Source organism: Lates calcarifer, linkage group LG20 (genome assembly GCF_001640805.2).
Source record: "Lates calcarifer isolate ASB-BC8 linkage group LG20, TLL_Latcal_v3, whole genome shotgun sequence".
Lineage (NCBI taxonomy): Eukaryota > Metazoa > Chordata > Actinopteri > Centropomidae > Lates > Lates calcarifer.
The window spans coordinates 14291435-14308845 of NC_066852.1; the positions used below are offsets into that span (position 1 = coordinate 14291435).

Consider the following 17411-nt stretch of genomic DNA (forward strand, 5'->3'; position numbering starts at 1 on the left):
TGGCTAAAGCTGCAAAGGTTTAGGACAATGCGTAGGTACATGTGTATGTGAGGTGGGGGAGGGTGACAAGTCAATGAAACGGGTGTGACTGGACGTGCCCGCTCACCTCTTTTACTTAGAGCAGCCAAGCTAAAGTTTCTAAATACAGTAAGTATTATGGTCTCCTAAGGTACATTTAAATCATAGTTACATCATATGTTATGGTAAATGTAGTGATCTGATCTGTTCTTTCTGCTTATTTAAGAAGTGAACAGGACCTGGAAAATCTCCTCTTTTAACAGGATGATCCAGGCAGCGTTGCAGAGAAGAGGGTTTACCTCAGTGGAAATGACATTGGATGCGTCCCAATAGCAGTATTAGCAAGAGGTGCAAACTTGTGCGACGTATTTACGGTAATTACCCAAGTGCCAACTAAGACTACAAGAGTGTGGAAGTTTATCAGAGCTGACTGGGACACACTAGAGAGTTACAATGAACATATTGTCACTAAAGCAAATAAAAATACTGAAAATGGCACAATCTAGATGACCTGTTGGAACAAAAAAGTTGGATCAAGCATAACACATTGTAGAAAAAAAACACATTTAGGAGATGAGAGAAGCAATACACATAACAGAGACATTAAATGGAGCCATCTAGAAACACATTGTGCATAAAAGAGACATAGCTTAATATTATTCTGATGGTTTTTGTCTCACAATTTTAAATTATTGAATAGATTTCTCAAATTATTTGATAAAAGGATATAACTGTCATTTATGTTGACGGTATCAGATATTAAGTCTCATTAAAAATAATAGATTGGTACGTGTGGACGTTCTGCCATAGCTTTACAGTGTTTGGACATGAATAACAATATTCACCAGATTATTGGCACATTACAATAGATGGACTGGTGTAGCTCTGAATACTGTTTGAAAGCAGTATTAGCAGCAGGTTAAGTGAACTGTGTGTTGGTATTTTTCCACCAAAGGACACACTTGCCTATTACCCGGCAGTGTGTGAACACACACTTAACTGGACGGCAAGTAAGGTTTCATTCATCCAGTAGTCGCAGAGAGATTTATATGGTGGCCATCCACAGTGCAATGATGCTAACATGGATGAAATATAATAAAGATGGTACAAGTTTACATGATCAGTTTTATTTAAATTCTAAAAATTCAAGGTTCATTCAACAACCAGTGTCAATGAATACTAAAACCCACAGATACCACAGATAAAAACATCAATTTCAGAAATTGACAAAATGTCTTCAGTAAATAAAAATGTTGTTTTTTCTTTGCAAAGAAAAACATAAATGATACAAAATACAAGCACAGTCAAAGTATTAAATCAGGACAGAAGCTGAAGGTGAATTCTGCTCCTCAGTAAAGGAATTGTTGGTGTGCACAACGCAGGACGAAGACAGAATGGGCATTAGAGATAGAGTAGGAAAGCAAAATCATTTTTTGTTTTCTTTGCTTTTTTTTTTTTTTTTTTTACAAAATGATACCAGAGAGGATTAAGGAGTGAACCACATCAACATGAAGAGATAATACCATCCACTCTGTTTGAAGTATTTTCCAATGTAATACATCCATGCAATATATACTAATTCCAATGAAAGTCATATCATCTTTACCTTGACCTTCCTCTAACCTAAAGCTTTAACTTGCTGGCAAACATTTGAAACATTGGTTCAACAATCTTCCCTTTTCAAAGAATAGATGCCACAGTAAAAGACAGGACAGAAGAAAGAAAATGTTTTAAAACTGGACTTCATTCCAAGTCCAACAACAAAAGCTGCATTGTCCTTTGACCTTCAGAGCCATCCACAGAGGTACAGAGATGAATCCCGATCATCTAGGGTTCAGTGTATTTTTCCAAACCTCCTCTCAGGAAAAGGTTCAGGTTTGAATTGGGTTGTTTTCATCCAAGCTCACCTACGAGGTTTGAGTTTGTAACGAGATGTCGGTTCAGACGTACTGTTCTTTGGGAAAAGTGTACGCCGCCACTCCTGGGGGAGGAGAGGACAGGCCCGGTACTGAGGGGTATTTAAAGATGGCTGTGGTGTGTGAGGGAGGAGAGAAGGTGTTCTTTGATGTGGTGGTGCTGCTGCTGCTGGTTGCAGTGGTTGTTTGTGGGGAGTGGTACGGGTGCTGGGGCAGAAACGAGAGGGGAGGGTTGATGGGAGGGGAGTAGGGCTCTGGATAGTCCTCCTTGTTGCAGGCCAGTCTGTAGCTTACATAGTCCGCTGTGTTTGGAAGCTCTTCATAAAATCGCCCTGAATGCTGTGGAGAAATGAGACATGAACATTAAGAATGTATCAAAATTAAAAACAGATTACATGCTCTACAACTGGAGTGTGCTGGATATGCTGTGCTGTGTCGTAGTACTGCTATGGAGCAATGATTTTATGAGTGGGTCCCCTATTTTTTGTTTTCGTCGCGCTCGTGACGACGCACAAGCACGTGGGTGATACAATACACAATCCTGTCAATGGGTTCATGCTACTCCACTGATCTGCAGGTGGCAGTAAAGTGCCAGGAAATGCAGTAAATCACCAACAAGGGCAGGGAAGAAGAAGAAGGACAAACGCTAGCAAATAAACATGGATGTAAACAATGCAAGTGTCAAAATTCTCCCCCCAAAAAATCTGATTTTCAAATGCTGTGAAGAAAAAATGCATTCAACACACACATATGCACACACATACATAATGCATGTACTTGTAATGGCTACTTTCATTTGTAACAAAAATGGAGTCATTGAGAAAAAGCTGTGCGACACACACCTAATTTAATATTTCCCCTTTATTGTGAACTTTCGACCTCCCTCCATTCCCTGAACGGTCAGCACTGCCAATGCAATTTGTAACTAATGCAAATTAATATTCATGCAAAGCACTCGAGCAAATCCACTGATCACACAAGTTCCCTTAAAATTAAGTGATTTTAGTCCAAAATTTTGCAGTTATAATATTCAGGCATTCTTTATACATTGTAGCATAATACAGAGCCTCTGATAAGTTACACATAGAGAACGCTGTAACAATAGCCACAGTGTTGTGTATCTACATACGTCAATCTGAGGCAAATGATGTGATAAAAGCACAAGTTCTGCTGGTGACATTTCAATATTAAGCCTGTTAGTTTGAGTATTAGCAATATAGTCATGACTATGTCTCTGAATTAATGACTCTATTTAACCACACAGGTCTTTTCGGGACTGTCTCTGAATTGTGTGGCCTTGAACTGACTGTTTTTGATTGACATTCCATTTGCTTTCTTTTGGGATGGAAGAATTATGCAAATATTTAATATGAAGGAGTTCTAATTTATATTAGATTGATAGAAAAATTTATAGTTGAAACTAAAAATTCTTTTTAGAGCCATTCACAAAGCTGCTCAATTTCCAGTAAGGAACAAAGAGAGAGGGGGTTGGCTGCCTTATTATGTCCACAGTGGTTGGTGTTTGACAGGTCTGCATCGGAGAATGCAGATTAAAATATTTATCAATACACAGGAGCCCGAGGACGAAATTAAATAAAATTTAGATAGACAGATATATATTTTATAAACTGCATCACAGATTTAATACATGAAACATCAGTATATAATACTTCATCCAGCAAGTCATTACACTGTGAAGACTAATTCTACATATAGCAGTAATTTTATTTATGTACAGTATTTATTGCAGTTGGTGATTATTTAATGTGCACTCAATGACCTGAGACTTTCAGAGCTGCAAGCTGTATTTTAACAGTGTCCAGTGGCACTGATGCATTATTGGCAATAGAGATGACTGATATATTCTATATGAACAGTCTAGTATTTTATCTAGTAGCAGCTTTATGTACTGTACTATTTTACATCAGCTGCTAACGACTATACCATTGTCAGCCAGCCAGTGTTAGCGATATAGCATTAAATCTGTTGTAAACTGTGTTATCGTTCTACACTTATAATTTACTTTCAGGGATACTGGGTAGTGTGGACCTGCCAAAGAAATACAACATCTGAGGAAAATTAATTTTTCACTGAAGCACGCTGGCAGCCCTTTGAACATGTGATACATAAGTTACAAAAACAACACACATTGTACCTGGATATCATCTCCTGGTCTTTTCCTTATCGGCTGGGACAATTTCCTGGATGGGGAATCATTTCTGATTGAAGAGGAATAGATAATACAAGAAGGATGATAAGGACTGTAACAGATGTCCATGTTGGGACAAACAAGTATTTGAGACAGGGAGAGGGAGGAATAATGAACTGTTTACTTACGAGGAGTCGTCTTTTCTACTTCTTATTTTGAGCACTAGGACTGTGATAGTAATGCCCATCAGCACTCCAGCTGCCAGTAATAAGGCAATTACACTGATGACATCGCTTGTTGCGATCTGCGGTAGAGGCTTTTCTATAGACACACAAGTACATCAGTAAAAATTCAAACAAAAAGTACAAAGTAGTAGCAGTATTAGAGGTAGAAATATTACTATTTATTTGCTCTCATCATCAAATCAAATGATCCCAAACCTCAGGTAAACATACCTATAATGCTGACCTCCACTGAGGCTGACCGTGTCCCAATGCTGTTGGTTGCGTCACACACATAGGTACCTTGTAGGTCATATGTGACCGGCCCTTTAAAGGTTAGGATGTTGTCTCGGATCTCAGCATTGGTCGGTATGGAGCCATTAATCCTGCAGAATAAAGTATAAAAATATACAGAAAAAAGAAAACTTAATAACAAGTGCACACAGTTTGTCCTTAGGAATAACTCAGATTTGAATACACAGTGCTCTGAACATTATACATGTATCCTATTTCAACGAGACAGAACAGACAACAGCAACAGAAGGGCTGACAGTTCAGGTGAACAAGGTATAAATGTGCAAAGTAAGAAATTGTGAAACAGAGCTGTACTCACAGTCTCCACTGATACAGAGAGACGGCCGGGTTGGCATCAGCCTGGCAGCTCAGCTGGACGTTCTCTCGGTTCAGATACCAGTTCCCATCAAACCCATCCACTGAAACATCTGGCTCATCTGGAACACGCACAGACACGTACAAAAAAAAATAAATAAAAATAAGCCTGTAAAATTCAGTTCTTTATTCTGAACTGTCTAGTTATGTGGTTATTGTTACATATGGAGGAGACTTACACTGGATATCGAGGGTGACGCTGTCAGTGAAGACCTCCTCGTTGTAGGTGGTGACACAGGTGAGCGTCTCCTTATGCGTGTCTCTGCTGGGCACCAGGATGTAGTCACTCTGAACAGTGAACGTCCCATCTGAGTTTTTGTACTCTCGAGTGGTCACTTCTCCCTTCACCCTTGTCTCCCACCTGCTCACACCAATGAAGAAGCAGTGTCACAACACAGGCGTACATAAATACATATCTGTGCACTAAACAGAAGGCAAATGTTTATCTTATGGATGTGTCGTGAAAGCTCAAACACGAGAGGAAGAAGCAGAGGATGTAAAACTCAAAAAGAGAAAGGAATGCATGATGTGAGAGACAGGCTAGTTATATTGGAAACACTAAAGCATTGCTAACTTGAACTTAAGAAGGGCAAACTTTTATTGTGTGAATGTGAAAAGGTGAAGGTGAAACATCTACCACTGTGTTGTCACAATGCAAACCATACGACATGCTGTAGTAAAACCCAGCGTATAGAGAGGGAGGGCGAGTTCAAGTGAGAAAACACTCCTCTTCTTTCACGAAATCACACATAAACACACACAAACACACACACACACACCTGATGGTACCAGGTGGTTTTCCGTTGGCAGAGATGCAGGTAGCCACAGGCGTTTTCAAATTGGATGAACGAGCCACCAGTGTCGGTGTGGACAGACTCATCTGAGTTGTTGGGCGAACTGAGGGAATAAAAGCGAACAAAAGCGCTGAGTTGATCTGGGATGAGAATCTTTTTACAGCGTTAATAATATAGTTTAATAGTTAACTTATTCCAGCCAATCCAAGGTGCTGACAGACAGAAGCTGATCAATAAATTACCACCCAAACGCTGTTTTACAAAATGCATTATTTTCTAATAAAGCCGGTGAAAACAATGTTAAGTCTAGATTTTACAAAATATCACTTCATTTTTTATCATCCACAGGTAACACTCATCACATGCGAGTAAGACCTCTGAAATAGCAACACTTAAAACTTAAAATTAAATATATATATACATATACATTGAGTTTTGTACCATAATGTTATTATTGAGATGTATGTACAATATTTTAAAGAACCATCAAACAACAGTCATTTCACTGGTGTTTTCAGATTTTATGAACAAGCCACCAGTGTTGGTGTGGACAAATAAGTATTTAAAAAATCTGTCCTGTTTGAGGGTGACAATCCATCTGTATCTTACTTGAAGTTCAGATCATCACACATCTGTCTTACCATAGACAGTGAGGTTTACTGTGTTCTCTCGGTTCCCTGCAGGGAACGTGGTGTATTCGCAGATGTAGGTGGACTCGTCAGAGAGGCGGAGCGAGGAGAAGGTGATGGTGGTGTCTTCGAGGGTCGGAGTTCGTCGCCTCACCGCCGCGTTCTTGAAGGTAACGCGGTCCCTGTAGGGCGGGGCCACGGACACACCCAGGGAGGGGTTGGCGATCGCCACGTTCTGCTTGGTGCCGTTCACCAGTTTCTGCCATGTTACCTTGAGAGAGAAAGACAGACAGAGCATGTCAAAATCAAAAGTCCCCTGTGATGCAGTTATAATTATATCAAGTAGTTAACATTGTTTATAGCAGTTTACATCATTAATGACCAAAGCAAACTGAAGCAAGCTTTCAAAGACAGCTACTAGTTTGTTAATTGACTTTCTACCTCACAGACAATCCACACTTTTAAGTTTTATTTGGCCTGAGGAAAAACCAGCTTACAAAGACTTACAGTGTTACATTGCTGGTCAGTGACAATACATTTTAGGGAGGACATTTTAGGGCAAGGACGGTCTTAAATAATTCACTGAAAATGGCCTGGAAGTTGGGAAATCAGTCTGAGAACATTTACTTTGGAAATTTGCTTGTGTATTATTAACTATGTGGGATTTGTAGTTGTTTCCTGTAACGTGCCTGATGTAATCTGAATGTGATCAGTGTTTACAGTAATTGAAACAAGCAATATGAAACTGTTAGCATTTTTGAATTTAGGCCTGCACACTGACAAAGCACCTGAAGAGGCTCTCCAGGTGTAAAAAGAATAATCAGTCTAAAAGTGAAAGTTTCTGTCACAGGGCCATTGTCAGGAGAGCTCCTCTGTTGGACATGTATTGAAATAATCAGATTGCTTAATTGCAGATAAACACACTGAGAGAATTTATGCTGATTTATCTTGAATTTAGAGGGCGTGTTCTGGGTTTGATTGGCATTATTTGCTTCATTAAGTTTTATGTGTTCTATGTATTTACGTTTGGTTGCAATCCACATTTTCAGGTGGACGACTGAATACCTGGGAGATTTTGACTGGTGGGGAGCTGTTTTTGAACCGACAGCGGAGATCCACCTTTGAGCCAACATACCCCGCCTTCCCATCATCCATCTCCACGGTCTGGCCATTTATTCCTGGAGGAGAAACACAGTAAGCGTTAGAAACATGAAAACACTTTCACCTGGACAGGGCACACACACATGCATACACACACACATTGGCAGCATCACACTGGCACGTTCTTAGCTGTTCACAGTCGGCACAGCACGTTGAGCTTATAAAGTGAGCTGAGCTGTCAAAGGTGATGCATTTTAGCAGCGTGAGAGGTGAGCTGAGGTCAAAGGTTGGAGATTAGAGTGAGGTATAAATAGGCCCGATTTGTTTGGTTACTGTTCCCACTGACTTACTGATCCCTTTTAACAAATCCACAGCAGAGCTACACCCACTTCCTGAGTGTACACAAGTCACGTGTGTTTACTTGTGATTGTCAGATAAACTTTGTGTAGCATCTTATTTAATCTGACAGGTTCATAAATCATTGTTATTCATGATGCAGGACAAAGAAAAAAAGATGGTACACTGAACAAAACAACTCAGAACAATGGCTGCTCTCATTCTCACACATTTTAGTATTGTACAGCACACACACACATATAAACACACACACACAGGGACCTTTCATTCTCAATATCCCTCACTGTGCCTCAGTTTTCATCAGTCAACAATCAGCCATCTTTGAATATTCAGGCATACCATTAGCACCTGTTTACCTTTACAAATGTTTTTTTAATGAAGAAATCATTTTATTCTTATAGTTCCATTTAAAATCTCTGCTTGCTTTTAGCATGGCAGCAGCCAAGTAATAAAAATGAGTGCTGATGGTCCCCTTAGTTTTAGGAGATTATTTTTTGGCACGAACGTAAGCAGCAAAGTTATTAGTTATTTGGCATCTTGTTGGCTGGGTTTGCAAATATAAAGCAATATGCACCTGAAAGGACAGCAAAAAAGTCTCATGTTATATCAAAAGCATTTTTCAATAAATGTCATTGTGGAAACAGTCATTACTGTAAAAGATGCCTTGGAGTTAGTCACCAAAATTAAATTTGATAAGGTATAATTTACCTCCACAATCTTTACTTCAGTTGGTTACTTTTAACTTTCCCAGACATTTAGTGCCACAAGTCAGACAACTGGAAATGTTATTACAGGTTATGTTGCTGAACATTGTGACAGTGTGAATGTAGCTCATACCCAGGGGTGATTTCCATGTTTAAAATATTGTATTTTAAAAAAACAGATATAATGAGGTGACATATTTCACAGTTCGTCATGTAGTCCAATATTTCCATGTTATTAATGGAGGAGTACTGATTGATCAGTGCTTTAGTCTGGTCTCTAGAGACAGACAAAGAGACAGACACTCAACAAACACCCCAGGCTGACAGGGCAGACATCAATACTAAAGCTGTTCTGACAAGGTTGCTAACCATGAAATAATACTTTACCTATAAACAGTGACCTGGTATCCAGCAAACATTATATTTCCTGCAGTAACTGAACAATATACAATAACCTCTTGTTGTGCCATTTGAAAAGTCTGGACAAAATAGTTATTATTAAGGGAGGGAGGAAATGTGATCAATACTGCAACATATCATGATATGTTCTCTTGTTATACATTATGAATACACAGGAACACTTTCTGTGTATTCTCTAACTAATCAAGTCGTTTGTGTGCCTAAATCTGACCAAACAGAAGAGAGGGACTCCATCAATTCTAAACATCTAATTTAAAAATACACAGAAATAAAAAAAAGGCCTACATGTTTCATTTTGTACATTTTTGTCATCACTGACAATACCATCAGCCTACGACACCATCCATCCATGTAAACTGTCTGTACAACCTACACTTGCTCTGCTGATAGGCTTAGACAAAGCTTAATATGTGGTGTGCCCCAGGGGTTAATTCACAGTCCAATCCTGTTCTCTGTATACCTGCTTCCCCTCAAACACATTGTTTTCTTTGTAACTTCTATCATCATTATGCTGACGACACACGGTTATATCTCTCATTTAACCTCAGTCATCCTATTAAACTGGACTCAATTAAAAACTGAAATAAAAGAATGGATTTCACAAAATAAATGAATAAATATGATGAATTAATGCAGTTACTCAATCATTATTGATTGATTATTCAATTATTGCTTCAGTCCTGCTCTTTATCAATAAATCAACATTTCAAGGCTTCTCCTTCAACCTAAAGCTTTGAAACAACCACATCACAGCATGACTGTTGGTTAAACTGCTGGGTAGACCTTAACTAGTCCAGAGGACCCTTACGCTCTGATGTTAGAAATGGCATTATATTTCTGGATGACATAAGAAAATCCTTCAACAATGAGCTGAGTAAAGGTCAACCACAGAATGAGCCTGTGCAAGAACTGAAAGCCAATCAGCTCTGAAATACAGTCAAGAATCAAGGTCTTTCAAAATCTCAAATGAGCAAGCAGACAGATGCAATTACATTCAAATTCAAGTTCTGACTACAGTAAATACAGAACACTATAGACAATACTGTTTATTCTGATATTCAGATTCACAGAGAAAAGGCGCAGCGTGGTAGTGCTTACCTAGTTTCACCTGTAAGATCAAATGAAAACAATGAAAACAAAGCCTCAGTTAAAATGATTTGTATGTTCATTCCCTCTTTTTGTGTGGTGCTTTAATATAAATCATTTCATTTGCAAAAATGCATCTGACATATGGTACACTGACACATCTTGTCTTCATGCAAACATGCACACAAAAGCTTAGAAGCACAGACGAACCTCTAAGGGCCAATCATGACATTAATCATCAAAATACAAACAACATCATCACATGATGACAAGTACAGCCTGAGCCATATGTGTTATGTTGTATTAATACGTTTCATAGTTTTGTATCAGAGCAGGAGTTCACTGAGCCTTAAATGCCTCATAACCCACTGTGTGTGTGTTTGTGTGGGTCACTGGGAGGGAGGGAGGGAGGCCAGCAGTGGGAGTAGATTACAGCATTTAGGATATTAAAGTGCATCTGCATCATAGAGTTTATGGCTCATATGCTGCTGTATATGAACAGCTCGCAATTACAAAATGTTTTTGCTGAAATATTGTGCAGTCAGTCCTTACAGATTTGTTTGTGTGTATTTAATCCTCCACTGCTTACAGTTTAGAGAAGACATTTAGTAGTTTAACTGTTAATGTGATTCATGTTATACTGAGGATTTAATGGAGACAGAATTTGCTGTTTTGTAGATGTTTCTGTGATAATTTGAGGCTGGGTCATGTCTGTGTAGGTTCATCTTCATCATCCAAACCGTGAAAGTCAAATTACGTGTAAAACACTCCACTGAACTTGTTATGGTCAATTGTTAAGAAGAATGTGATGACAGCAATGTTTACACTGCATAAGAGGGTAAGTTACTGTATCTCTGATGGGAAGGTATTAACTGACATTTAGCTTAGCATATAGACTGGAAACAGGGAAAGAGCAAGCCTGGTTCTGTACAGCATTAACTAAATCTGTCTACCAAATTTTATACTCAGAAATTATGAAATTATATCTAGAATATAAAAATGACTAGTGTTTTAAGAAGTCACTGCTCTTGGTCAAGACATAGTCTAATCTAATAGCTTGCTCAATAGATTAAATTAGTGAATTTTAGAGGCGCTAGTAGACAGATTTTTGTGACCTGTTCCAAGATGATTTTTCACATTCCTGTTTCCCCCTATTTCCAGTCTGCATGCTATGCTAAGCTAACAGGCTGTTTGAAGTAGTCTTGTAATAACCATACAGATAGAGAGTGGTATCAAACTTCTCATCTAACTCTCAGACAGGAAGCGAACAGGAATATTTAAGTCTTCTAAGAGGAGGTCTGTGCTGTATTAATGGCCTCTCTGCAACCCTCCATCTACATACACTAAATGTTTATTTGATGAAAACATGCTCAGTAAATACAGAAAGGCAACAGGCCAGTTTGTGATTTCTGTCCTGCTTTATATCATGTAGATAAAATACCTTTCACTTTGTCTCTAAACACTATCCTTCAAATGCACTTACACATACACATCCCACTGAGAGTCCCCCCCTACTGAGCTCTGTGGCTGAGCTGATTAGGGGCTTTAGGTGAGGGCAGAGCCTATACCTCTCTGACACACACACGCACACACAAACAAACGCACACACACTTTCATATCTCGTTTGCCCCACATCTCTCCCACCTTCCTCTTTTCTGCTGGGTTCATTCACATTCTTCTTTTGTTCAGACTATAGGAAATGAGCTCACCACCCCTCCTGACAATGAGCCATAAACAGCAGCGCACAGGCAAGAGACGACCATGGGAACGTAACAAAACAATGGCAATATTGTTTCACACTTGAATGTGTAGTATGTAAGAACAGCAAGAGTATCACAGCATGGTGCTGGGCTTTGTGTTTATATCCTGAATGGTTATATTCTATTTTAATCCTTCTCTTGTGTGTATGAGAGTTCAGCAGAGAGACGGTGGCAGGTGTTGCTGTAGGTTATTAAGAAGAAAGATGGGGAAAAAATACTTAACTGCTTCATTATTCCCACACACCTGAAACACAATCAGATTTTTTTTTTTATTTAACCCGTGTTTAATATGGGAAAAACTTCAATGAGATTGAGTGTGTTGCTAAGGCAGCAAAAACAGAAATACTATTATCAAATCATGAATAGAATTTCTAATAAAGTCACATAAATGATTTAATCCTAGAAACAACCTAAAGGGCAAACAACTCAGGAGTGAGAGTTAACAGCCATGCTGGCAGCTCTGTGAGTCTATTCATAAGCCCAGTGGCGCTCTGAGCTAACTGCTAACATTAGAATGCTAACATGCTGATGTTGAGCCAGTATAATGTTAACCATGTTAACAGCTGTAGTTTTGTGATATTTGTTAATGTTTAGTAGTGTAAAATTAGTCATTCAAGTAAATACATAATGTTGCAGACAGTACAAGTGATGCTAATGGGAACGTCATTAGTTTTGCAGGTGTCGTCAACCACAGTATTGGACGAATTGAAATTTTGTCCTGACAATGGTGCTAAATGAAAACATTACAAAACGTACAGGAAAAGGTTGTTACAGTTCATCATGAGAAGAACACAATTGTGTATAGCCAATTTCATCAATCCAAAAGCTGTCAAGACATTTCATTCAAAACCACAAATGTCGGCATCATGGGAAACACCAAAGATACTAGGATGCATCCTCTGGGGACAGTGAATGTCAGAGTATTTTAAAAGTGTGTGGTCTAGACACAGGCACACGAAGATGGACACTAGTATTCATAGAACCTATTAGCATTTACTGATAGATGTACATCATATTGTACATTGCTCTAATGTTACTACTTTTAAAATGGACAGGATAGGCTTGTTTATGCAGCCAAGGTTAATAGAAAATTGGAAGAGAAAGCAGAGAGAAGATCAAATTGTTGTCACATTGACAACAAGTCAGCATTTCAGGTATTTACGAGTATGTGACTACAATTAAAAAATATGAGGGTGACATCATTTTCTGCAGTGGTGTTGTGAACACAGTAATCTCCAAAGTTTCACGCCTAAACAAACCACATGTACCTTCAGCTCCCTTCACTTGGCTTCCAGAAGTCCACAGATAGTAAAAAAAAACTGACCCCACGCATCGGACGAGAAAATGAAAAACACAGAGAGAGAAAAAGGAGAGGGCAGATTAACAGTTTAATCTTTAGGCCATCAAATCTGTGATTGATCTGGGATTACACACTGTGTTTGTGTCTTTGGCCTTGTGACTTACAATGCAGGGAAACCTAAGGCTTGATTGAAGACCAGCTGACACAAACACACACACACACAAACACACACACACACACACAATGTTCGAACTAAAAAGTCATTTGTGATATGCTTACTGAATACCACCACCTGTGACTAGACTGTTACTCTCAACAGATTACAGAGCATGACAGAGAACAACGTCTTTACCAACAACGGAAACTGACTTTTAGACATCCACTTTACCAAATTATGTGCACTCCTGTCTGTTTTTTGCCTGATTGAAATGGAGAAAACATTTCTTCTCCTTTTGTTTTTTTTTTTTTCTCCCCCTAAATCGATTATAATCTCTCATTGTTTTTGATTGGGCTCTGTGCACATACGCACAAACACACATACACATGCATGTACATGTGTGCGTGTTTGTGTGGGTGTGTAATCTCTGTGGCACTGCAGGAACGCGGAGTGTGCGGTTGGCCGGCATTCAGCGGACAGCTCACAGGATTACGATGACTGTTGCTGCTGCATCTGTGTTTTGGGACATGAGAGGAGAATGTAAACCCATGAGGGGAGAGGAGATGGAGAGACATGAAGAAAATGGAGGAAGATCAACTGACTGAGAGACAATGAGGGAGGGTGGGGGGAAGAGAGTGGGGCTTCAAATGGGCTGACTTTGTAGAGAGACAGGAGACAGACAAAAAAAAAAGGACAGAGGGGCTTTGTGTTTGTGCTGGATTATTTCTGTGGGGTAGCGTCTGTGTGTTCCAGCTGTGGACAGTGGATTATGCTAAAATTCATGAGGATGTCTGTCTGTCTGTCAGCCTCGATCAGCTTTTTTCTGCAGAGGAGGATTGCAAACTTTTCTGCAAAGGGGAGAACACATCAGTGCCTATGTGTGACAGCACCCCAGCATCAGCTCGGTGGCACCCTACAGGAGCTGACATTCCTGCGGAGGTGGTCTGAGCCTGCAACAGGCGGGAGAAGACAGACACGCTGCAGCAACAGTCAGCAGGCTGGGACTTGGCAGCGATCTTGTTGTTACACCCTTCCCTGCTCCCTGTGCAGCTTTAATCCACTGCCCTGTCCTTCAACATGACAATCCTACACACATGGTGCGACCTCACACTCGTTAATAGCACATACACACACGTATGCACACCAGCAAATTACTGCTCCACTGACACAAGTGGGGGTTTATCACTGACTGAATGAAAAAAGCAATCACAGCAGATGTCACAGCAGCTCAACACATCCGTATGTTGCCACAATCGCTTTTGGTGTTACGTAATATGTATACCACCAGTGCCCCTTCCTTTTATTACACAGCCACAACTCTGATGCCAGCTGTATGTTTGGCCATGGCTTAGTGTGATTACACCGCTGCACCTGTTACAATGAGGCATGAGTTAGTCTATTCATTCAAACACACACACACACACACACACACACAGCACTGTAAGATGCCATCTGCAGGAGCGGCCACGTCTTAGTGTGATTACAGCAGTGCACCTGCTGACACCAGGCGAGTTTAGTTGGGCACATATGGAAGTTGACTGAGTGAAAAATACAGAATGACGGTCGGCTGAAATGGTCTGATTTGACCTCTGCACTCACCAGGAGTAAAGTCAATTAGTTTCAGAAATTAAATCATTTAGATATGAAGATGAAGATGAAAGACTATCAGAGTTGCCCTGAATGAAGCAAAACTGGCACTAGCACACAAACTGTGGTGAAAACAGTGAGAAAATCAGTGAACCTACAGCCTAAAGTACACTGAGAACTGACTTCATTTCAAAAATCCTGAAAAAATCAACACGTGTCCCTCTAATCTCTAGAAAATCCCTTCAGTAACAGTAAATAAATCATTTATCACTGCTTAATACATCAGTTGTAAGCCATTAAAAAGAGCTTTTGGGTTGACAGGTTGTGAAAACACTTGTACCTGCAGACATGATAATTATCCAAGATGATTTTTCACAAACTGGTGATCTAAATGTTATTCTCAATGTATTCGTCACTAATAAAGCAATTAGATACATCTTATATCCCCTTATCAGACAGTGGCAAACTGTTTTCATTTTACTGCTGGTACATTAATCACTTGTTATGATGAGGAAGATGACAGAAGTAAACTGACTCATTGGTGTTTAAATTAACAGTTATTATGCTGTATAACACTCGCATAAAACGGATAAAAGGCACCATTATATGAATATTAATTAATTTACTTTAACATTAACCTGAAACCAAAAACCAAAAGTTGAAATGACATGCTCATAACAGCACAGGATACAGATGGTTGTGAATATGAAGCTTGTAATTTAAAGGTGATTAGGCTTTAATCACTGTCATGCTATTATTTCTTTCTTCTTCTTCTTCTTCTTTTACCGCTCTCTCCCCTATGTCTGCATCTCCTCATTTGCGATTGGTATAGATAGCGATCAATCAATCATGTCTTTCACCTGGATTGACTTCACCATTGTTCTAACAGGTGCTAAGAAAAGCAGAGCAGCCTACCTGGAACAACACAAGTTGTTATCAGGAATATCCAAAATCCGGTGTTTTCCATGCCCATACCACCGTTGCCAGCTTCTCGCTGTTGTTAAATTCCCAGTGTGTACTCTGTCTCCTGCCTCCCAGACTGAACACACACACACACACACACACACCACCACCACCAGCACCAGCAGCAGGAGCAGGAGCAGGTTCAGCTTCAGGACCGTCTGTCAGGGTCCCGTCAGGTCTCCATCCATGTATGCGACAAACCGAGCTCCCGACTCAACTCCGCCGATTCTCAAAGTGTCGGCCTCAGAGGGTTTCTCAAAACTTGCCTCCGCACCTTGTGTCACTTTTTCTTTTCTCCCACTCCAATTCCGACTTCTCTCTCTCTCTCTCTCTCTCTCTCTCTCTTTCTCCCCCCTGACTGGTGCAGCAGTCTCTGTCCGGCTGAGGCTTGGCGGGGATAAAGCAGCTTAACGCGTGGGCAGATTATTTCCGAGATAGCCTCCCCCCCTCACCCTCCACCCCCCCCCAGCCAGCTCCCGGCCGACAACTATCTGTCACTGCGTGCGGGCTGAGCTGAGCGAACCGCCAGCCGGCTGGAGTGCACATTTAGAAAAAAAAAAAAAAAAGGCGCAGTCAGGCTATTTTAGATGAGCAGACTCAATAGACGCAATTAGGGGCCCAGACAGAGGCGTAGCTACAGGAATTAGCCCCCGGTGACACTATAGGCCCCCTGACCTGATCTGTAGTGCTGGTTGACTTATATATTCATACATAAATGAATGGATAATTACAGAGTATGGAAGGTGTCATGGAGAAAAAAAAATCATGCACACAATTTATTAATTTATGATCTCTGATTGCTTAATTGGTGCTCCAATTTAGTTTTTTATTCCATTTAGTATCATGTTGTTTATTTGGTTTACCTCAGTCTGAGAAATAAAAAAAAATAAAAAAACATTTTAATAAAGATAAAACCATAATAAATCTTAATGATCCATGATAGTGTGAAGGATAAACACAAGACTAGACTAATGGAATAAAGGTAATAAATGACACTAAATGTAACAAATTATTGTATCGTTCACTTTAATTATTCCTTCTTTCTCCCTCACTCTTCCTACCCTCTGTAGATAATAACTAAAATAATGGGAAGTAGAAATAATCGTAAATAATTGTACCCCTGTGTGGACTAATGGATGTTGTATAGCATGACGCTACAATATGCTAAAATATACAGTCCCGTCTCATATAAATTACATCCACATTCTTCTTTTCTTCTAAAGGACCACTGAAAGGACATGTAATTTCAAAATTGGACCTAGCCTGTACATCCAGGGTGATCTGCAGGGGAGGGAAGCTCAGGGGAGAAACCCAGCGTAGGCAGGTGAGAAATGATAAAAACTGAAACAGAAATCCCAGAACGCACTGGGGAGTAGGAAGAGAGAGTGTGAGACTGTGTGTGAAGATGAAAGAGAAAGAGAGAGAGATGATGTAGGAGGCACCATGACACATCTGTTTGACAGACGATCACCGTGGCATTAATTCAAAGGTTTATTTGATACAAGCAATATGTGTGGTTAGACATATAGTATAACTCTTATGAAAGCTGAAAATGTTATTATGGAAAGCCACACAAGGTT

At 39.8% G+C, this 17411-nt stretch overlaps 1 protein-coding gene across 1 annotated transcript; it reads right to left on the reverse strand.

Moving 5' to 3' along the window:
• Nucleotides 1-1125: 1125 nt before the first annotated feature.
• On the reverse strand, nucleotides 1126-16352 carry nectin1a (nectin cell adhesion molecule 1a). The gene is made up of 10 exons (XM_018692643.2): nucleotides 15784-16352; nucleotides 7462-7574; nucleotides 6409-6667; nucleotides 5753-5870; nucleotides 5153-5334; nucleotides 4918-5035; nucleotides 4539-4690; nucleotides 4272-4404; nucleotides 4090-4153; nucleotides 1126-2273 (listed from the first exon to the last, which is right to left on the reverse strand). Exons 1-10 carry the CDS (start codon nucleotides 15839-15841, stop codon nucleotides 1959-1961), a joined length of 1512 nt encoding a protein of 503 aa, XP_018548159.1. The 5' UTR covers nucleotides 15842-16352; the 3' UTR covers nucleotides 1126-1958.
• Between the last annotated feature and the right edge of the window lie 1059 nt (nucleotides 16353-17411).